Source organism: Ambystoma mexicanum, chromosome 1q (assembly GCF_040938575.1).
Source record: "Ambystoma mexicanum isolate Mex_15411 chromosome 1q, UKY_AmexF1_1, whole genome shotgun sequence".
NCBI lineage: Eukaryota > Metazoa > Chordata > Amphibia > Caudata > Ambystomatidae > Ambystoma > Ambystoma mexicanum.
This window is the reverse complement of record NC_090922.1, coordinates 1,093,414,895-1,093,439,016: the sequence shown is the minus strand read 5'-3', so window position 1 is coordinate 1,093,439,016 and position 24,122 is coordinate 1,093,414,895. Positions and strand designations below refer to the sequence as shown.

The window sequence follows — 24,122 nt, the reverse complement described above, 5'->3', positions numbered from 1 at the left end:
CCTTCCCATGGAGTCCACCATCCCCTCGCTGTCTGGAGGGACTGAAGACGACGAGGACAGGTTAGCCGTCAGTTTCCTCGCAGCCGCCAAAACCACTGAATCCGGTGATGGTTGAGACCTCTATCACGTTTGGCCGGAGCCGTGCACAGGTTCTTCAAGAGGGCCAGACCCTTCTCCCACACGTCCTCGAGAACGGGCACTGTCATGATGGTCTTCCTCTTGGCCTTGCGCCTCTGGTACAAGACACCATCTTTCCTGGATTCTTTGGGCACAAGCTGTAATAGCTCTGGCGAGCATGGAATGGAAAAACCCCATCTTGTGGGGAGGCCCTAGGCTGCAGCGACCCGCCGCCCGTGGCGACGTTATCATTCTTATTGTCCATCATTGTCTTGGCCATATCCATCCCTGTACTCATGTCTGTTGGGGCAGAGGGGCCCGACGTGGATGTGAAGGCTGAAATGGGGGCATCAGATGACGCTTCCTCTTCTTTGCTGGCAACTGATCAGGGGCCTGGGGACCACTGGAACCAAGCCGGATCTCTGACACCAAGGTGTGAAGGGTCGACAGGATGTCCAGAGACACATCCCTAGGCTGAGCTGGTATGATCGGAGCACACTGGGGCCAGTGCCGTTGTTGCCATCCTCTTCCAAGTCCTCGTGGACCGTGTGTAAGGACTCTACGTCCTGGGCCACGGCCTGGGACCGATCCGGGCCCCCCCCCCCTTTTTTCCACGGAGGGGCTGAAAACGGGTTTCGGAGACGGTGTCCCATTTTCTGGCATGCCAGCAGACTTAGCCAAAGTCACTGTAGCAGTGTTGCGCCTCGGGCAGGGATACGTTCTGCGCTGCGGGGGCTACCTTCACAGAGTCAGCCTCCTTAGCCTTCGTGAGAGCAGCCGCCACCAAATCTATTGTTGACCAAGTCTTATCCTGTGCCGATTGGGCCTTCTTGGGCAGTTCAGCTGCCTTCTCCTCCGTCTGCGGCTTCTCTGGCTTCTCCCGTAATTTAGCCGGGTTTGACGACTTTCTTTTAGAGGAGGAGCTCGATTGCTGGCTGGCAATGGAGGGGGACGATTGCGCCCTGTCCTCCGTGGGACCCACTTCCACAGTGACCCCGGTGGACCAGGACTTGTGGTTCTTGGACTTGTCTTGGGCCTCCATGAATGAGGTGCCCTCAAAGGACTTAGAAGACTGCTCCTCGGAGCGGCCGGTCCTGGGTGAGGCATGACCCTGCTCGGAGCACGGGGCAGAGGCCTTTGCGTTCAGATCTTCCCTCATTCTTCTCTGTCATGGTCGGAGGGAGCGAAGTAGGCCAGATGGCCTTCTGGAATCTTCAATGATCTTCGCCCTTGATGGGTGCTGAAATTCACCAACAACGGATCCCCGCTGTCGGCAGATGGAGAACACACAGGCTCTTTCGGAATAAAAATAGAACCTTTTTCTTTCGAAAACACAAAAAAAAACATACAAGTAGCTCACAGAGCAACCTCAAGGACTACGAATACTGAAGCATGGAGTACAAATCTTAAGATGTCTGCCCGAGCCCGAGGAGGGGCTTAGGGAGAAGGCTGTCATTGGATGGGGGGAATTATGACCCAGAGGACAGTGATTGGTTTAAAGGAGTTACAGTTTCTAAGTGAAACTTTTTTCTTTTACTGAGGATTCCCTGCCTAACGATGGGGAATATTCATGAGCATGTGAATCCATGCCAGACCCCATGCTGGAGAAATAGAAAAACCCAGGAGGGTTATATATCAAAAAAATATATTGCAAGAGGGAAAACCCCAGCTGAGAGCTAAGACCCCAATTTGGGCTGAGAACCAAAGCTACTAACAGAGGGTGGAAAATCAGAGGCAATCAGATCCTCAACTAGAGTCAGCCAGTCCATGCTAGACAACAAAAACCTATCACCTGCAAGAACCTAGGTCACCCTGCAAGGATGAAGAAGAGGCATCATTTGGACTCTAAAAAAGAAATGTACAAATGCAAACAGCCGAACTAAGGAATTCATTTTTTTTTGTAACTGTTGCAGTTAATACATACTTTAAAGTGGGAGCGCAGGAGTCACCCTTTTTGTTTACATTCAAAACTAAGGGACTTGCGGGTTGTGAACGGAATGAGCAGGCAAAAGCCTGAGAACTTTCAAACATTTCAAAGACACTTTTGGGAAAGGGTCATGCACCAGCCAGCACAAACCAAAGAAGGAGAGTAAAGAACACTTCTCTCGGTTAAGTTTTGCTTTCCTTTATTAGTGTTAGAGCCAGTTAGTACCACAGCATATGTCTGGGCAGAGGACAGGTTTTGATTTGTATAAGACATCGTGTTGAGCACCATTTTCATATTTTCTAGAATAAGAAACCTTCATTGTAGCAATAGAGCTAGAGGAGGCATTTTCTTAACTTCAATAAAGTGAAACACTTTGAACCATGACTAGCTGTCCTTCTCCACTGTTTGAGAATATGTTCATGTTCGGGGTAAATACATAGCACTCAACCCGTCAATGTTTTATGTGGATGTACTGATGTTAAAATGCTGGTCAAACATTAAACCTACTGTGAAAAGTATAAGATCAATTGAACAATTTGGTCATACTAGCAATTTTATGATGGAAAAAAGATCTGACCCTCCAAATTGATGGCACTCAAAAGCAGGGTCGGGGCAACTATTATTCGACTGGGCGGGGGTGCTTTGAACATAGAGGTCACAATGGCACACTGCCTGTAGTGCACTTGCTCTCCAAAGGGCCACATATGCTCCAGCCAAGCTGCACTGCTCTGCTGTCTCAGAAAGTGCTCCCAGGCTGTCCCCTCCCACCTCCTTGGACAGCTTGAGATTGGCTATTTGGGATACTGGCCAGACTTGGGAGTGGAGACCTTTTGGAATAGGCAATTATCGTGTTTGTGTGTTGTGGAGGACAGCAACAGCCGAGGCAAAGTGCAGAAACAAGGCACATTTGCAGTGCACACTCCCTGTATATGTTGCGCTCCTCAGCCAGCACACCGTCACTGGTAGGAGCGGTTAAAGGTTCATATAAAAGGGTAGCTCTCCACGTGCATGGGGACGAGCCGGCTGCATGGAACTAGAGTACATGCTGTCCATGCAAAACCTGCACTGCCTAGGCTGTGCAAGTTGTCTGTTGGGGGAGCTTGCCCTGGCTCGGAACATGATGCAGCTCTGCTAGCTTAGGAGGGAATTCTGCACTGGCCTTGCACATGCCGTACCTGTATACGAGTGTAGCTTGAACTGATCTGGTTTGTGCCCGAAATGTACACATTCGAGTTAAGATTGCACAGTTCCTGTACAATCAGTTGTTCTGTCAATGCTGTACCTGTACATATTTGTGAGAGAAACTTGCACTGGACCCGAAATGCAGAGAGTACCTGTCTGCACAGGCCTTGTACAGACAGTGCCCATGTTGTACCTGTGTTAGTAAAGCTTGCAGTGACCCTGCACATACTGTGTTTGTTACGGGAGGGAAGCCTGTCTGGCTCTACCTATCTTGTCCATGCTCTCATTTCTTAGGGAAACGTGTTATAGACTTATCCATGTTGTACTTATACCCACGTATGAGGGATACATACACTGGCCGGACCACTCTATACCTGTACCTTTTGGGAGGGATGCTTGCATTGGCATTTTTGTGAGGCAACGTCCTCTTGACCATGCTAAACCATTTGTGAGAGAAGTTTGTTCTTGTTGTATAAATGCTGCATTTGTTTGGAAAAGAAAGTTGAAAAAGTCCAGTCCATGCTGTCTGTATAGCTGGTTGTTAGGGAAGCTTGTAGTGTCCCTTTACATGCTGTATCTGTTTGCGGAACGGGTCCACTGACCTGGCCCATGGGGTTCCGTACAGAACAGGTTATTGCAAGCTTTCAATGCTGCTCCGTTTGCGGTTCCTGTTTTTGTGTGAGGGTAACTTGCTCTGATACCCATATTGTACCTTTCCTGATCTTGGGGAAGTTTCAACATCTGCTGCATATGGTGTCTTGTCTTTTTTGTGTGTGAGTAACATTTGCACCATGCGTGCTAGTATTCTACCGGGTTAGTGAGTTAAGTAAGTAGTGCAGCACATTTTTATGAAACACAATTAATACTTTACGAAGCAAAACGAGTAGTACCATGACCACCTTTTTGGGCAGTTTGCGAGAAATCGGAAATTTTAAACAACATTGGACCAGTAAAATTGTGCCCCAGCTGCACAACACACTTAACTCCCCCATTTAGAAAAACCGGATAGAAGCAAAACTTTTTAACCACAACTTCATTCCATCTCATTTTCAAATCGGTCCGTAATGGCAGCCCATTGGTGGTCATCTGCTTGGCCAAAGAATTTTCTCCAGATGGTGCTTTCCACCCGCTTGGGGATGGCAGGGGGATGGCCACTCCCGTTAGCTTCTCCATTTCTGAGATGCCAAAGGAATTCCCTCAACTTGCCAGCAAATGCAGTCGAGCAATGGGGATTATTTTGCCATCACCGTTATGTGGAAGGGGGATGTGAGGGGCTCCCACCAAACAGAGCTAGCAGTAGCAAAACTATTGACAGCCACAGCCATTAACATCCTCTCGCTTTCCCTAACTCAAACAGCCATTTCCGCCACTCTCTTTAGTGGAAGCTTAATGGATGCAGGTGGAGGCACAGAAAGAGGTATGGCAAACATAGCCAGTGGTAATTCCACCTCCAAACTGGGGGTGCTTGCAGAGAGCCAATGAGGTTGGTGGAACGAAGCAATAGTCTCCTTCCAACAACCTTTAACCCCTTAAATTCTAAGGACGAACGATCTCGTCATCAGCACTACATCTGGAGTGCGGAGGACGAAATACCTCATCCTTTTAAGCACTTTAGTTTGTGCGATTGCTGCAGCACAAGCACACAGATCGCACAAACTCTAAATCGAACCCCTGGGCTTTGTGAGGAGGTTGTTCCTCCTTGCAGCTCGGGGGTTGGATTTCATTCAGTTTCAGATCAGCGTGCGTAATGAGCGCTGACACTGAATGGAAATTTACACGCAGCAGCCATTTTCAGCTGCAACATGGAAGGAGAAGGTAAGTTTCTTTCTCCACTTATGGCATTATTATGCCGTTTTGATCGAGGGAGGTTTTTGTTGGAAAGGGGAGACTCTCCACTGGACATTGCTGGGCATTCTGGGTAATACATTGCAGTGCGAAACAAGCAAGTAAGACCGTCTTTGGATTCCCACGGGTATCTTCCATGGGGTTCCCCGTTTTCCCTTGGTTCGTGGTATACTTGTTTTGTGAAACATTTTCAAAAATTTGATTTCCTAACTAGAAGAGTCTGGGGAATGTAGTAGTGCAGTGCATTTCTGAATACCTATTACCTTACAAGGGCAAACGTGTCCAGCACATACTTTTTTTTCTGTCACTTATCACATTTTTTGCCAAACTATTGGAATTCATTAATTCAAAGTTTATTCGGACTAATAACCTACATTAAACACAATCACATACACAAAAAGGGATTAACAATAACCATTACATCACACTTTAGAAGACAGCATTACCATTGTCAAGACATTTCACAGATTATAAAAAACCATATTTCTTGATACAGTTAAAACATTTACAATTCCCTTCACAACCCCTTTCTCAAGTACATAGCTTTTTTCAAATGGGACAAAAGAGCCCATTGGAATTATGGGTACATAGTTGTTGCCTCATCTGCCCAAATAACCCCTTCCTGAACTTGGAATTTGATCTACTTTTCAGAAATGTATGCCTTTGTGTTCCCATTGAGCTTTCCGAGCCTCCATTTCCATTCCGTGCAAGCAAGACCCATTTAAAAAAAAAGAGAAAAATTGCCTACTTCCCACACAACTGAAGGTAAAATTACGAATAAAATTGTATATTCTTTCCACTCAGCCGGTTCCTAAAATCTTGGAAAATGGCAAATTTACAACTGCAAAGCTTTTGTTCCTAGCTCTTACAAATGAAAACCCACAGGCTTCTTTGTACATCATTTAATTGTCATTTTCTGAAAAAACACAAAATGTGGTCACTTTTGTTATTTTCTCACACCCCCCTACAGCAACCCACGAATACTTGGGAGGCGGTATGACCGCCTACATGTGGGAAGGAAAAAGTGCACATTTGACCAGGATATCAATTGTAACAAACCAGTTACAAGGGATTGAATTCCGACATACCAAAATGTCCAAAAAAGGGCTCAGCACTGGGAGGGAAATCCGTAACCAGACAAGGGATTAAATAGATGCCTACTGTATATAAATAAAGTGGCTCACAATAGCTAAGAAAACTGCCTCACAGAAACAAACACGTGTGTGTGGGAGAGGAGGGAGGGGATGTCCGAGGGTCTTTCTTTTCAATTCATAGGTTTATTTTATACTTCTGCCTATTTGTATTGCTAACCCTTCCTGATCTAGAGACAAGAGAGGGATTGAATTTTACCATGTTATGAAAAGCTCCAAAACATGGACAAACTGCAACTTGTGAACGTGGTGGGAAAGACATGCATGTGTAGTGGTGAGGACACGTATGGGATGAGGGGATTGCATAGTCAGGACAGGTGGAGTTGGTAGTTGGGGCGGCAAAATTACCTTTCGGCTAGGGTGCCAAAGATCCTCACACCGGTCCTGGACCTGATTCAGGCAGAAAGCTAAGGAAATGTGAGATGCATAGACTATGGAAAAACATAATCCAGGTCACCAGTCCACAGCCTATTTCCAGATACAAATCCAGGAAACACAAGCCAAAGTTGGAGCCAGGTATGATCAACAGCAACAGAGTCAGGGGAGACAATTCAGGTCAAAGTTCCAAAAGGCAAAACAAAAAAAGAAACTAGACAGAAGTCGAAGCAAGGCAAGTTCTACAGCAACGTTCAACAGGGTCTGAGGTGTCAATTTAGGTGCACAATACAGTGGCAATTCCATGTAACGCAAGCCAAGATCACAGCTACACTGGAAATAATACATAGATGGCTTTAATTAGACCCAATTCCGACAAGGTGAATGCTGGACCTTATTTAATATCTTTATTGGATGTAGAGAAAAGGGAACCCCATAAATGAAACATGCTAGGACCCCTTTGTTGCAGTGTCTTCCTCGACAGGTCCCAGGCGAAGCAACAGGAGAGGATCATACATATAAAGTCGAGACTACCCTGCTCCAAGTACCTCAACTATGATGGACAGCACTGGATGAAAAACAAATCTTGTGTATATATATATATTGCTAGCAGTGTTTTATTAGTTATCTCCTTGACTTTAAGGAATTCATAATAAATACCACCATACACAATTTCAGTGTGAGTGTGGCATGTCCTATTTCTGTTAAAATGTGGAGGCACACACTTAAAAACGAAGTAAAACAAACATTAAGAGTTCTGTTGGATCTAGGGGTGACACCACACACACACACACATGAATGAAGCACCCCCAGATTTCCAGTTTGGTCAGGTAGTGCCAATACACCCTAGTGAGGTGAGAAGGGGCTTGCACGGGCTGGCTGGCAAGTCCTGTGTCATGATCCAAGTCAACACACCAGCTGCATCTCAGACATGGGCCCAAATCCACAATCTGCCTCCTGCCGTTTCAACACGCTTTAGACCAAGAGGGCTTGGGAGGGAACGTCCTGCAGATATCAATAAGTGGCCTTTGTGAAGATAAGCATTCTGAACATGCAAAAAAAACTAACAGGGAAATTAACAGGGATAATGTCCCTGTCCCCTCTGTGCCTCTCCCTCATTTGCTCCACCTCACCAATAGCCACACCTCACACACTGCAATTACTAGTGAGAGGAGTGTCCATATGCTATACCGTCTCAACTGACACCCAGCATGACTTTTTTTAAGAGATCCCAAAGGAACATGAAATTGTAATGAATTAATTAAAACCCTAGCCCACAAATGCAAAGTGTTATAAAAGAACATTGGGGGGGGTCAGAGACTAGGGAACATAACATAAATAATATATTACCCCTCCACCATTTGTTTAGATTCAACCAATGAGACTTGTAAAGGTACCTGACCTAGGGACTACCTCTGCCTTCTGTAACGTGTCTCAATTGTGTTGGCTTTTAAAACGCAAATAAAGGGGCTCATAGGCGGGTGTGTTAGAACTACTCTATACTGAAGACATCAGTGCAGAGTCAACAAGGGGTTTGTGTAACGATATTCCGTGGACAAAAAACATTGAAGAGTGTTGTATTCCATTTTTAGCATTTCATCCCTCTGGATTCTGCCAATATACTACGCTCTTGAACACTCATGGGGGTGCCGACATGTTTTTCACTAGGCAAGACTTAAAATGGCTGATAAAAATGTGTGGCATACTTACATATTCACAGGGGACTTTTTCTTAGAATCTTTTTTTAATTTCTTTTTCATTTGACTCTTAGCTTTCTTTTTCTTTTTTTGATTTCTTTTCTTCCTTTGCTTTTTGGATTTTTTCTTTTTCAGATGTTTGGATGAAGGTGCTTTGGTTAAAACCTGCAACTGTTCATGTACGGCTTTAAGCTGTGAAGAAAATATACCATGTTTGGGTGGGCTGTAAAAACTAAACGAACAAGCTTTGTGGAATCACAAAAATGGCTGCCCCCGTAAAGGTCTGCACCTTTGACAAACATCTTACCAGGGGAGTTGCTAGGCCTGGAAAAGACCCGGGGCTAAGCTGATGTCGGAACTGTTGGGACTAGGGGCTAGCTCCCGAGATTCTATCCGGGGCTACAACCAAAAGATCAGGGGCTATAGCCCCCCCTAACCCCCCCTAGCAACGCCCCTGCATCTTACTTTAAAAAATGGTCACTACCTACTAAAGAAGGTGGTTTCCTTGCATTAGAAGGCATCACTAAACAAGACATCGATTTACATGATTTTCTGTATGTTTTAGGTGAAACAACTAGCTCTCTGTGATCTCCAAATAGACTTCTGGACATTGAATCTTGGATAATCACCTATTACATGATGCTCAATGGAGCCTTTCAGGGCATGGAGCCCACTGATCATTTAAAGCTGAGAGTCTGGCCCCATTCTTTTTTTTTTTTTCTAGACTCAGTCCCCATCAATCCCAAGGTACAAAACCTTGCTTTCTGTTTTACCCTGACAAGACTAACAGAAAACAATTCTCCCAAATATTATGCAGGAATTCTAGACCATATCAGTTGTAACACTCGTTATCTCAATCTTACAATATGACAATGCTCTTTATGCAGAACTAGCAGCTTAGAAAATTATTCACCATTAAAATGTCCACAATACAGCCAGCTGTTTGATTGTGGGTTTTAAAAAACATCACCTCAGTCTCTACTGATCTTAAAAGCCTACACTGGCTCGCAGTGGAGCCATAATCAAGTTTAAGAGGACATGACTCAACTACGAGTTGGTTTACAGTTTGGCTGCCTGCCGCTTAGAAGACAAATGCATTGCCTCACCCTTGCTTACGATGCCAGAAGTTTACTTGTGCGTGTTGCGTTACTTGTCCCCTTCTTTGTCAGGGTCTACCTTTTCTGGTACTGGGCCTAGCTTTTCTTTCTCCTTTTATGGATGCACAGTCACCCTTTGTTAGTGATTGTCAACGAAAAAGGGAATTTAAGAGTAAATGCAATACAAATGATGAATATACTTGGCAGAAGACTCTTATGTCTTTCAAATCTGCAAATGCGACAGTGAAATCTCACACAAAGTTGCTCTTATTTAAATTCTGGCCTTTTTTAAATTAATTTTTTTACAGAGCCACAGCAAATTGAGAGCCTTTCAAAGTATTGGCAACTCATGTTATTAATAGGTTGAATGAGCAGTTATGGTTTTACATTTGTCACAGGTACAGACTTTTCATTCTGTGAATAGAGGACTTAACATACACAAAATGAACTAATTTTACAATTTTCCCCCACAAAGGCACAACGCCTTGAATAAGCATTCTCATGCTGGCATAAAGGGAAAAACGTAGGCGGACTAATCGTTGAGTGTTCAGGAGTAGTGTTATTCACAGCCCTGTAGGATTACATTTGAGACTATAATGGATTGTGAAGCATCACTACTTTGACCCATGTTGTTCTTAAGAGTCAACGCGGACTGGCTATTGAATAGGAGGCAACACACTCCTGGAGATGATGGATAGGTGTGTACCCTTAAGGATGGGAGGAAGAGAGGAAAGGTAAAAATACAAACAGGTAGGTGGCCAGGAAGGACTGGATTTTTTGAGTACATGCATTTATTAAAACAATATTTAGCATCACAGATACATATACATTCTGTAGTAATTTGGTTCAAACCACTTGGGTTCAGACAAGATAATCAAGCATCTCCACATTTCCCCGAAAGGATGTAAGCCACTAGATAAAGATGAGAAACTAGAAGACAGCACCAACACATTGCATCAAGCATACTCATCGGGGATAACCAAAGTGAATGCTTAACTGATACATTAACATACACAAGTCACTAAGTAATAAGCACCTAAGAATTTCTTGTGGAGAACACCTCACTCAAAGATATCCCATAATTGCTTTTCAAGGTATCACTGTAGTCTAGCTCCTAAGGCAGTTAGGTGTCCAGAGGAAAGTAAGGTCAAGCAGCATTCCCCACTCAAAGGAAGCATCATGAGTAACCCCCACTCCACCTCAAAAGTGGCACAATGCTTCCCATTACACACTGGCCCATCCTCCGACATACATGTAGCATGTTTTTTTAAAAACTTTCTTTATTGATTTTCAAACAACAAGTAAATAATACCTATACTTATACTTGTTCCCACAGTATCCTGTCCCTCCCTAGCCCCCCCTCCACCAGGCTCACGGCAGTTCGAAACATGGCGTTATATTTATCAGTTTTGTATCCTATTTTAGCACATCATGTGGTTACTACATGTACACATTCCTCTATGCCGGACATTGGTACTTATCTCTTCAAGAATTAATGATCGACATACGGCGGCACTGCTCATAGTCCATGTCTCATATTGCTATTTCACCACCCCAGACTGGGATTGGCGGGGTGCTTCCCACACCTTAAGTACCATATTTATCTATGGAGTTGCTTCGGGAGTTTGTGCACTCTGTCGTGCATCCGCACAGTATTGACGCAACGGGGGCCAGTACTCAAATGGGCAGATGCTGACTGTGAACGTTGAAGCATATCTAGTTTCCCTTTACTCACATGTGCTCATTGTTTCCAGCCATCTCGTAAACGTGGGAGCAGTATTTTTCCCCCAGGACCTTGCTACCAGATATCTAGCTATGGCTGTGGCCATTCCCAGTAGTTTTTCAGTGTGAGTCCCATCCGTAATTAGTGCTAGTAGCCACAGTTCCGGTGAGTAGATCCGTGTCGTGGGAAGCATTTCAGACATTGCCCCTTCAATCAACCCCCAGAAGGTTCTGACGAGAGGGCAAGTCGAAGCTACGTGATAAACTTCTGCTGGTTCTGAGCTACATTTTATACATGATGGTGATCTCTGTGTGAAGAACCGGCGCAGTTGGAGGGGGGAATAGTATACTTGGTGTAGAAACTTGTAATTGGTCAGTCTAAACCGGTGATTCAGGGACATGTTGTGGGTTTGCAAGCAGACAGTTTTCCATTGTTCCTCACTCAGTGATGTACCCAACGTGTCCACCCAGGTCCTTCTATAGGGTTGTTCCCTCACCGCCTTCCCGCCCCTAATCAACTTGTAGATGGTCGAGACTAGTTTCTTAGTGGATAGTGGGTAAGTCACAGAGTTGTGCAAGGTAGGGTATAGGAGCTTGTGGAAAATTGGGCTATTTGGTTTTCAATATCTCCTTAAACCTGTAATACAAGAGCAAAGTCAGAGCATTGTGTGTCCCCCTTGTTTTCAATTCTTCCCATTTGATACAGTGACCTTCTAGTACAATGTCCCCCAGGGTCGTACAATGTCCCCCAGGGTCAGGACCCCCAGGGACTGAAAATGCGACTGGAAGGATCGTTCGTGTGCGAGTGGGATTCCAACAATTTTATACACCAGAAGGTCAGGGATCCAGCAGGACTCTGTTTCCAGGAGTAGACCCATTAGTTCCCAGGCTTTGCATGTCACTGCTATGGGTTGGATCTCGTGTCGGGGCACTGCCTCCCTATTTCCCCAGGTGAGCCCCATTAGGTAATTCGGGCTAGTGAGTGCCCTGGCCAGGAGGGAATGTGGGGTGTCGGTGGTGGGAGATTTCCACTCTGTAATGTTTGCGGTGCCAGATAGTATAGGTACATGTCTGGGTACTCTAGACCGCCCTGTTCATATGGCCTAGTGAGGGTGCCATAAGCTATCCTGGCCTGTCTGCCAGCCCATACTAGTCGAGTCATCGTGCTTCTAACTCAGGTCCAAAAGTACAAGGGAGCCCTATTAGTACGTTATTGAAGAGGTATAATAGCTTGGGGAGAATTACCATTTTGGCTAGGGCGATACGGGCAGCCTGGGAGATGAGCAGTAGGATCCATGATTCCACTTTATGTTCTAGTATATCAAGCACTTTCTCTTAGTTGTCCTTATATAGGTCGTTCACCCTTGCTGAAACCATAATGCCCAGGTAGCGTATCCCATGGGGGCACCACATCACCCACATCATCCTGTTGAACCCCAGGTGTCAAGGGGGAGTACCTCGGATTTGGTTTAATGAATTCTTTATCCTGAGAGTTCCCCGAATCTGATGATCTCTTGAGTCACAGGGGGAAGGTTGTGCCTAGGGTGTTTAACAAAGCAGGATGTCGTCTGCATATAATGACACGATGGATAGATGTGAATGTATTCGGATCCTACAGTGTGCATGCAGTTCCCGAATATGGCAGGCAAAGGGCTCCATTGCAAGGGCGAATAGTATTGGTGAAAAGGGGCAACCCTGGCGTGTGCCCCGGTAGGTGTAAATATACTCTGAGAAAACCCCATTTGTGCATACCACTGCCCGGTCGTGTATAGCAGCTTGACCCGACAGATGTATGTGAGGCCAAATCCAGAGTGCCGGAGGACCTTGAAGAGGAAGGGCCACTAGACCGAGTCAAAGGCCTTCTCTACGTCGAGGGCCACGACCACCATTAGTATATCTGGATTCACATTGTGCATCAGGGTGAACAGACATCTCAGGTTGTGTTGGGTTGACCAGCCTGGAATGAACCCAGCTTGGTTAGGGAGGATTAGTGTAGGCATGTGCGGAAGTATTCAATCTGCCAATATCTTGGCGAGTATTTTGTTATAGTTATTTATTAAAGACAACGGTCTGTATGATGACATTTGTCGGGGGTTCTTGTCAGGTTTTAGTAGCACCGTTACTAACGCTGATCTAGTGGATTCCGGGAGAGTGCCTCCCGATAGTGCATTTTCATACATACATAGAAGATTAGGGATTAGCAGATCTACATAGGTTTTCTAGAATTCTGCTATTATCCCGTCAAGCCCGGGAGCTTTACCGTTAGGGAGGTACAATATTGCCTTACGGATCTCCTCCTCGGATATCGGTACATTTAGTGTTCCCCTTGTTCCTGGTCTAGCCAGACCAGAGCAACCCCGTCGAGAAATTTTATCAGCGCGTTGCGTCCCGCACTGGGCCGTGTTGTATACAGCAGGCCATAGTATTCTCAGAATGTGTTATTGATCCCCTCAAGGTCTTTAATGAGATTTCCATTCTGGTCCTGAATCTCCATTATGGACGTGGTTTGGTGTTCCCGTTTAATGGCCCAGGCTAGTGTTTTACTAGGGCAGTCACCCTCCCCATATCTTGTTGCCACTATGGGGTCATCCAGAAACCTCTCTTCTCCGTTTGCCAGCTGGAGAAGTTCTTCTCTATGAGCCTTCAGATCTCGGCGTAGCTCAGGGGTGTCTCGGGTTCCCTGCTCATTCTCTAGTTCCTGTATGGTTCCTTCCAATGACTGCATGAACCCTTGTATTGCCTTCAGCACCCCGCCTTCCTTAGAGATACAGCACCCCCGTAGATATACTTTAAATGCCTCCCACAGCGTGCCTGGGTCAGGCACGATCCCACATTGACCTGGAAATAGGTCTGTATATCCTGACTAATCTCTGCACGAAAAGCTACGTCTTCTAGGGCTGTAGCTCTGAACCGCCATCAGAGCTGTCCAGGGGGTTCGCAAGATTGGTGATACGGCCCAGCACGGGTGAGTGTTCAGACAGAGTCTGGGGAACTATAATGGCTTCCAAAACCTTCCTATTAATAGGGGCGGTGGCCATAATATAATCTATCCTGGATGAGCTACCGTGAACCCCCGAGAAGAAGGTATACCCTTTTGAGCGGAGGCGCTCCACACCATGTCGTGTAGCTCATGGTAGCTGGCAATGGAAGCCCAAACCTTGACTGCTTGGGGAAGAGATTGTTGCATGGTTATGGACCTGTCCAGTTCCAATCTAAGGGCCATATTGAAATGGCCTACACATATGATTTCATACCCGGGAAATTTGTGGATATGCTTGGCACACTGATTAAAGAACCCTGGGCAGTCTGTTGGGTGCATAAATGTTTATAAGTAGGAATTTTGTGCCATGCATCTCCCCCGCCAGTATTCCCCCGCCAGTATGAAGCACCGCCCCATCTCATCCGAAAATCTGCTTGTGTAATTTATATTGTAGGGTTCCGTGAATATAAATAGCCACTCCGCAGGAGTGCGTGGTGTAAGAGGAATCATATCTATGAATGCCCCAACCTGCTAATTTAGGGAGGTTAGTCCCCCTAGCCATATGTGTTTCCTGCAGGCATAGTAGGTTTACTCTGTGATTTCTACTATAGTTCGCTATGAAGCAGGATTTTTTTCTGGTTGGTAAATCCCTGTATATATATATATTTTTGTTTTTTATTTTATTTTATTTGGCTGAATTTAATCAAACTTTCAAAATTTCATTTAAAACAGATCAAAATACAAAGAAAACATTCACAAACCAATTACAAGCTTATGTTAAAAATGTATTACAATACAAGTTCATTCCAATTGACTCATTCAAACGTTATTATCAAACTAACAGAATAATCTAGCAGTGATTAATTAATTGCACAAGGTTGAATAGATTTCCCAAAATTTGTTGTTAAACAAGGCAAGAAAGTAACACTCCTATCTTATACAATACCAAATCAAATATATCATTAAAGGAAAAAATTAGTTAAAAACAATAATAAAAAGAGAGAAAAACGGTAGAGAAAGAACAACAGAAAGCAATCATTAGCAGACAATAGCACTCTAAACATTTTTTTCAGTTTCACTTTCCCCGTTTTTAGTTTCAGTTTCATCTGCCTCCAAATTTAAGCTGAGCAAAAAATTGACTGCTGCAATCTGTATTGCCATGTTGTGACTGCCCAACACTACCGCCCAACATTCAGTTTGTGATAAATTCCCCAAATATTCACAATGTCTTGTGAAAACAATTTCACGTTTAGACCTAAGCATTGTACACTCTGTAATCAGATGAGTGAGAGTTTCGGGGATGGTGACGATTTAAAAAAACAACAGAAATTTTGGTCTAGACTCACAAAGCGTCTTGTTTTTATGTCGTTTGTGGTTCACAAGTTGAGGCAGAGTCGTAAAATGCCACTACGATATTTAGGAGTGGGACACCGTCTCAGATAAGGGGGTAAGATGCCTGCCCTTTTTGGTGGAAAACACATCGAGTCACCATCCTGGAAGGTCAGACACTGCTCACAGGTGTTGATCCAATCCAATTGACGTATATTAAATTTTGCTTTGTCCGGATTGTTCAATAACAGATCAATCGTTATGTCAGCTTTAGCGAAGATGTGATAAGTTTTATCTAACCAATTGCTTACAAAAACATGTTTGGCAGAAAACAAATGGAGTGAAAGTTTTTTTAGAAGTACCTCCTCCTTTGATGACACCAAACATTTCCTAAATAAGGAACACAGGCGCCAGATGTAATGGGCTTGGAGAGAAAGTAACCCAAGCTCATATCTCAGCCATGCAGTAGGTGTACTTTGGGGCAGATGGAGCACAGAATGCCAGAATTTAGCTTCCCATTGGTTAAATTTAAATGGGGACTCAGTTTGCAATGACTCAAGCCCGTATAACAATATTGGGACGATTTTTTTGGTCCAGAAGTACCAAACTAGCAAGATCGAAAATTTGCCAAATTTATGCATGATGGTACGTGCTTGAGATATAGCTGATATTAGCTTGGTCTCTATCCGTTCCAGCTGTCCTTGCCCTTTCTACTTGCCATCAAAAACCATTCCCAGGTAGCAGTAGCTTGGTACAACTTGAAATGGAATGCAGCCGATAGTCCAAACAAAAGAGAGAGGCCCTTGTCTTCTAGGTGAGTATTGTACAATTTGTGTTTTGGAGGATTTAGTTGATAATTCATTTACCTTTACATACTCTTGAAAAAGCATTAAGTAAGCGTTGTAGGCCAACTTGGGTTCTTGAAATAAGAACCAAATCGTCAGCGTACATTAGCGCTTGTATTTGAACATTGTTTATTTTAGGGGAGTCTGAAATGATTTTTGCTAGGAAGTCTTTCACATCATGAATATAGTAAATAAAGACTGCGGAGGCGAATGAGCACCCTTGCCTTAGACCTCGGTAAGTGGACATTTTTTCTGTTATCAGTCCATCCACGCTAATTCTGATACGAACTGAAGTCTCATGGTGTAGTGAAAAGATAATGTCATATAGGGTGGACGGACAATTGTCTCTGAGTAGCTTTCCCAATAAGAGACGACGACTAACAGAATCAAATGAAGCATTTAAATCTATAAACCCAAAAAAGACCTGCTGCTTGCTTTCCTGGCAATGTGCTTTAATGGCATTGTGGGTTAGAAGATTGATGTTCGTTCCCATGCCCGCAATGAACCCTGTCTGGTTAGGGTCAAGATGATCACTGATCCGTGTCCAGCTGTTAAATTCACGGTGTACTAGCATAGTAAATATCTTGCCTGGAGCATCTAACAACGCTATAGGGCGATAGCTAGCTTGAGCAGTTCGATCGCCCTTTTTGAAGATGGGAATGATAATAGAAGATTTCCATGACGCAGGTATGTTAGGCGTTTGTAGTATGTCTGTGAAAATTGTGAACAATATATTTGTCCAGATTTGCGGATGTGTTTTAAACATCTGGTTAGATAGCCCGTCAGGACCTTCCGCTCGTGAAGAGCTAATTTGCTGTATAATATTGTGCATTGTTTAATGTGCTACGTCCACCTGCCAAGTTGATGAAGAGATTGGTCTATAAGGGCGACTGGCATATAAGTTAGAAAAATGGTTTATCCATACTTGCTCAGATACACCATTTAGTTGGGCATCAGCTTGAAGATGGCAGGTGGGATTGTTTAACAGAAACCACATGCCAGAGGAGTTTTTATAATAATCAACTTTCTACCACGAAGCCAATTTTTATATTTGCATTTCGCAGTTGTCAGCTCTTGCCACTTGGAGGTTGACATAGAAGTGAGTATTTGTCTTTTGAGCAACCTGAATTCTGCTCTTTTTTTTTGCAATACTGGGGTCAAAGGCATGTGGATGTCAAATAATATTGCCTTTCGGAATTGCTATTGTTCGAGCAAATGGATGTAGCAATTCAGTATACTGATTTCTATCTGGGACATTTAAACTGTCATTGACTAGATGCTCAAACTGATTCAAAGTGCCATAATTCCACTTGAGGCATGTACGTGAGGTGTTCACTCCTAAAAACGCATGATACTACGCCCCATTTCGTTTCAGCATTTGAGGCAATTTTAGCGTAAGGATCAGTAAACTGTGGTCACTCATTTGATGTTCTTTGATGATTAAAGTTTCAATCCTTTGAAATAGAGCAGTGTCAATGTACATGTAATCGATTATGGTGGTAAAAGGACCGCGGTGCCATGTATGATGGGGAGGCGCATCACCCTGCACTGCGCCATTTACCATATGGTAATTTCAATCATGCATAAGTGATTTGCACTTGGACACTGCTTGATTCTAAGAACTGTCTTTCCAACAATTTAGGTTTAAATCACCCAATAGGATTGTCTGAGTGATTGAACTATCCAATAAAATAAGATGAAACAATTCATCTAGACCAGCAAAAAACGTATCATCAGCCATGCTAGCAATATTTCTGTAAATATTGATTGGAGCAAGTACTTGTTGACCATGGAGGATTTTAACTAACTGGAGATGTATTCCCACAGAGGCCCATGGAACAATTGAAAAACCTGCTTTGATATTTACTGCGATAAGGAGGCCAGATGAAGGAAGACCTCCAGTCGAAATTGCAGGAATAAGTGACAATTCATAATTGTCCCACACTGGAGGTTAAATAAGCCATGTCTCCTGCAACGCTATAATTTGAGAAGATTCAGGCATCTCTCTGAATGCACTAGATAGATGATTATGGCCTCTGGAATTCCAGCTTACAATACCCACATTGTCAAACGAAATGCATTGTGGAGATGCAGTTTGTAATGGTTATTGTTCTGACCTTCAGTTGCTCAATTTTCACTAGATTCGCGCCTAGATCCTTGGCAGATGTTAGGTGCGATGATGTTTTTTTGGTTTTAGTTAGAGCATTGCGAGGGTCCTCCGCTAGTAAAAAACCCATATTAAACAAAAGTTCCAAACTCCTCCAGATGCAATCCAGAGTCTTACCACAGCGAGCGGAGTGTCGGTTAGGAATTCAATCTGGTCTATGTCAAATGTAGATATGTTTGACAAATCATCAATTTCACCAAATATATGGAGTACACTTTGGCGATTGAGATCATAGACTGGGAAGTTGCCCTCTCTACATTTTAAGATCAGTGTGTGGAATTTAGCACGCTGTGGATGTAAATGCTGTGAGGGCAATCGAATGTCATTTCTGCTAGGCGTCCATTTTGAGGGCACCACAGTACCAGCTGTTTTATTTTGCCAATTATTCCTTTGCCTCTGAGTTCGTCTTGATTCGCCTAAGTTGACTTGATTAGAGGAATCAGCCTTTTCTCCTCGGGACACCATATTTGGACAAGAAGGATGGGCAGCTACTTGTGAGACTGCCATCGCAAGATTACTGGATAGATATTCGTCCACACTTTTTTTCACTTGTTCGGTTAGTTGCTGAGATAGAGTGGAATCTAGAGAACATGGTTGTTGCAATAATGGTGCAAAGGATACTGTTTTGTGTGGCCCTAAGGGGGCCACGGCCAACTGTGAGGGCACAAGTAGACCCAATGATTCAGAGTCGACTGCCATTCGACCATTAGACGTTGAAATTGGATTGCCGCATGTGGAGGTAGTGGGTACTTTCTGAATGTCACGAAGGGCATGAATCAACTGTGTTAATGGAGAATGTATCACAGCTGATCTTATTTTGGCATTAGTATCTGAACTTGGAAATGGTACCAGGTTAATTGCCTTGGCCGTTTTGCCTCGATTAATAGCGTTTAGACCAGACTCAGGAGGACGAAGTCCTTCAGCCAAAGTAGTTGATATACCAAGTGGTTTAAAAAGAAGATTGGAAGTGCTTTTGGCATCGTTATCTGAGGTATTGCATGGTTGGTAACTTCGGCTGCTTTGGGTTGGTCAAGGGGGTTTGAATTTGGAGCAGAAGGGTGATGCGCCATAGGCAAAGCAGATGATTTGCCAAGTGCTTTAAAAAAAGAATTCAAAGTACTTTTAGAATGTTTTGTTCCAATCATGTTTTTTGTTTTCTTTATTGAGATGGTTGATTTTTTTTTGTTGCTTTTATATTTAGGATTTTTGGATTTCAATTGTTGTAAATGACTTTGACCATCCGTGCAAGCAGATTGCGCCTTGGGGCTCTCCACTTGACCGAGAGGCACTTTGGCACTTGCAATTGGATTTGGGACAGACAAACCAATTTCCTCCTCGTGCGGTGTCTCGAGACCAATAATACAAGAAATTGGTGGAAGAGGGCAGGGGGCCAAAGCAGCCAGAGCCACCACTGGCGCTGTTGCCTGGGAGTGCGCGGTGATGGGATTTAAAGTTCCTATGTCCCCGTATATTCTAGGAGAGTATTGGCAGTGCCGTGTCCGACTTCTCACCTAAGGCTGGTGTACCCATAGAGTGAACTGCATCAATATCCACGTCGGTAGTAGGGTTATTTGTTTGTATTCTATAGATGGGCAGAAGCGATGTGACATTGTTTATTGTTGTGTGTACTTGAGGTGCATACCGTTTGTGAGCCTCCATACTTCCTCTGTCAACCCATGTAACTGTTAACGTTGATGTGGACAACAAGTGACGTCCCCCCAAACGCACCCTCACACATTAGAAACAAAAACCTACCGGCTCCCATCCCCACCCCCAGACTTCCCACTTTATCATTACTTAACAAGTCTGCAGTGGCTGCAGATAGCAAAGCGTTAGGGGCGGCCAACACACTCCAGGTGGCCACAGCCATTATGAAGTGCTCATTGGGACCGCTCAGCACCCCTGAAACCTATTCAACATCAGGGCTGGGGCTTTGTGACCCAGACCATTTTCCTGTTACAATATGTTAGGAGTGACCGGGCTATTGTCTTAGCGAGCCCCCGGGGTCACAGAGGTTCATTGCAAATTGTTCTGCTGACTCCTGCGAGGTAAAGAAGGTGGTCGTGCCATTGTGATGCACCCTCAGTTTGGCTGGGTATAACATGGCATATCGTATTTCCTTTTTGCGCAAGATATTCTTGATAGCCTGGAAGGTCTTGTGCTGTTCCTGTACCGTTGGGCTGAAGTCTGGAAACAGCCGAATTGTAGAAGATCCCCGATGTAGATTTGCCTTCTCTCTAACAGCAGTAGGAGGATATCCCTGTCCCTATAGCTGAATATTTTAGCTATGATCGGATGTTCTGGGGCGCGGGGGGGCTAGGCTGCCAGCGATCAGTGCACCCGCTCCACCATAAACATGGACGTGAGGGGAGGATTGCCTAGGATTTCTATCAGTAAGGTTTCTACAAACTTCTCTGTGTTGTTGATCGGGGTTGATTCCGGGACACCTAGAATCAGAAATATTGTTCCGCCTCGACCACCCTTCTAAATTTTCATTCTTGGCTATTACTTTGACAGTTTGTTGTAGCTCCGCCACTTCACGTTGCAGGGTGGCCACCTTGTCCTCTCCATCTTCTATTTGTTGTTCAGCTTCCGACATGCGTCCGCATAACTTGTTGATTTGTATGGCCGATATGTCCACTTTACACGTCAGGACATCGATCTTAGCCCCTAAGTTGACAGTGCTACTCTTCAAGGCTAATAATGTCCGCTTCAGGGCTGCAACGTCTAATTGAGATGGTGTTTGGCTCTGTACCTGGGATGGTGCTGGCTGCGACTGGACCATATGTGCAAATTGGTAAATTTTGGCCTGTTTTTATAGGATTGACCATGGATGAGGTGTCTTCTGGTAAGGCGTCCCACGGGTGTCAGTGCTGGCGATTCTGGTAGCGCTGCTGGGTAGCTGTTTAGGGTCTCTGCGCTTGCTTCACACGGTGCGGTATTATGTCTACGTTGAGGTCGTCAGGATTGGAACCGGCGGATGGATCTTTATCACCTTTATATTGCTTTCGGGTTGGTAAGGTGCACACCAGGGACAACCTTTCTTCCTAGCACAGGGCGGCTCTTCCTCCGCTTACACAATCGCAGATTGACTATTGCCAGTGGTTGTGGTGTTATTCCGCCAAGTATATCGTGATTACTGGTTATGCCGTGGTGATATTGCATTGGTGCCCTGCAGTACGGTCTCCGTCCTTATCACTGGAGCGGCAAGGTTGTGACCCGGCAGGCTGGAGGGGCGAGTCTCCAGTCCAATCGTGTTTATTGTGCCCACGCGCCCCAAGAGCTCTCGGCCTCCAGTCTCGTTTCTTTCGCCTCAGGCTTCCCAGGCACCCCAGCACATGCCAACTGGTCATTTCTGCTGTGCCCTCGGCGCAGGTCATGGGGATCGTGCGGGGCGCCTCTTGGTCAGTGTCCTTCAGGTAGTCTGTGGTCCTGGCGGGCTTGTAATCCTCTGGCGGAGCCCTCCCTTTTAGCTGTTCTGTGACCGCCTACCCTTGATGGGGTGGCCGGCGGCCCTGTGCACCTGTGCAGGGTGTGGATGGGTCAGGCACTCAGGACGAGGAGTCTCCCGTGCCGTGACCCCCATCTCACTCAGTAGTCCCTGGGGGCCGGTTGGGTCCTCCTGGGGCTATCTATTGTAGCACGGGGTGACTCCCACTAGATGTGCCATGAGTTATGTGCCATATACAGAGCTCCCCAGTGGCTTGCAGTGACCAACATACCCGCTTTCCGATTTATTTGTTGGAGTGCATCCTGCTTCACGGGGGATAGGGTTCGGTTCCTCCCCCGGCCTGGTTATTCTGCTATTGTCTCAGTGTAGAGCCTGAGGGTGCACTGCTTGTCTGTGGGGTGGAGAGCCTCCCGGGGTTCTGCTCTTCCCATTGGTGGTGCAGTCACATTATTGCTGTGCGCGGTCCTCTCAGGGCTCGGCTGCAAGCAGTGGGGTGTGTGTGGTCACAAAATGAAGTGGGAGCAAAATGGCACTCCAGCAATTTAAAAGGGAGGGAAAGACAGATTTATTAGAAATTAGGCAACACCAACAGTTAAGTACTTTGAGCAATTTGAAGAAGAGAGACTACAGTGAGGAGATCAGCTAGAAAAGGCTTAGGGCCAAAGTCAATGGGTCAAAAGTCTTTTGCTCAAGATTACACAGTTCAGGGTAGTTCGCGGTAAAGTTCGTGGCACAGATTCCGGACGAGGTTGGTTGGTAGAAAGGTTAGTTCAAAGAGAAGAGAAGGACAAGCCCTCGGGTTGGAGAAAGATTTCAAACACTTTCACCGCGGTCGAACGAAACGGACAACCTGATCAAACTATATTCAGAGTGTCTGATAGCATTGGAAAACATAGGATCCAATACAAATGAGCTACTTTGTAACGCAAATAGGGTGAAATAGAAAATTGGATTGGTGTAACCAGAATGAAAAACTGCACAAGTATATGAACACTACAGTAAGACTATTCACAGAATGACCAGATTATCTTATTATTTAAATAGGGACCCAGCTAGAAAAGTAAGAACGCTCTACTTCAGATACAGGTTGAAAGTCTCATGTACACTGGATGTAATGGGTCCTCAGAGGGATCACATCATTTTACAGACGCTGTCGACTTTTTAAAGAGAAAAAGAAACCTGGGAATGCCTTATTCTTGTTATGTCCAGTGATTCCGGAAGCTAAACATTGTTGGTTTTATCGCTATGTATCTGAGATTCGAACACATAATTCTGAGACCTTCTGGTGTCTTCTTCTTGCAGGGACTCGTAAACCAGTAATTTCTGCCCTTGCACACTTTATAAAAGAAATGTACTTAATGCTAACATAATCTCTTAGAGGTTATCTCATCCAGAGCAATTTGTAAAAACAATGCTCTAATTAAAAAAATATATATATTTGTATTGTCACTGGTAAGTTCTTTGGCGATTTTATGTTTGCTATATTACCTTTGCACTGACTAGGTACAGACGTACAATTCTTGTGACCAATTATGTTGGATGACACGTTGTGATTTATTGTGTACATTTTATGCACTAAACTATGTGTAAGGTCTTGGGAACCAACCACAACTTTTTTATTTGTATTTGGTTAAAAAAAAAACTTCACAAATACATTTTAAATAAAAATATACTTATGCAGTCATACATAAAATTATCCAAACAGTGTTATTTCAAAACTTAGAGTTCCCACATGACGCCACTTCCGCATATCACAGTGTGTTAACTTCTTTACATCATTACTTCAATTTCCCCTTGGCTTATTTTTAAATTACTATGTTACAGCTTCCCAAGACTTGACCAATAGTAGAGGTTAAAGATGTTTCATAACCAGAAATCATTCTATCCCAGAAAAATTCTGAAATCAAGCCCTCCTCCCGAACCACAAACCTTCTAAAGAGTGCTAATCTCACTACCCAAGGAACCAACCACTATTTTATTTTTAAAAAAGGGGGTTTAGGATCAAACTACCTTTGTCCATGTTTAGGCACATGGCGCTTCTGTTTCTTCTGACACCATTGATATGCATTTGAGAAGGGTACCAGCTTGCACCTTTTGGGATCTTGATCATTTCTTTTTTTAAATGGCTATGGGGCAAAATTGGTGTGCTGTGTACCCAAAGGTCCTAAAAACACTCCTTAGAAGATAAGTAGCATTTCAGCTTCCGTTGGTTTCCCAATGTTTCTCCTGTAAGTGTA

General features: G+C 44.4%; 1 protein-coding gene across 1 annotated transcript in view; it reads right to left on the bottom strand.

The window, feature by feature from the left end:
* LOC138541759 (bromodomain testis-specific protein-like) overlaps window positions 1–24,122 on the bottom strand; it is a 2,079,689-nt gene that overhangs the window by 373,958 nt on the left and 1,681,609 nt on the right. Inside the window, exon 9 of the mRNA XM_069641783.1 lies at window positions 8,308–8,486. Within this exon, the coding sequence (XP_069497884.1) occupies window positions 8,308–8,486 (179 nt within the window). The remainder of the gene's footprint in view (window positions 1–8,307; window positions 8,487–24,122) is intronic.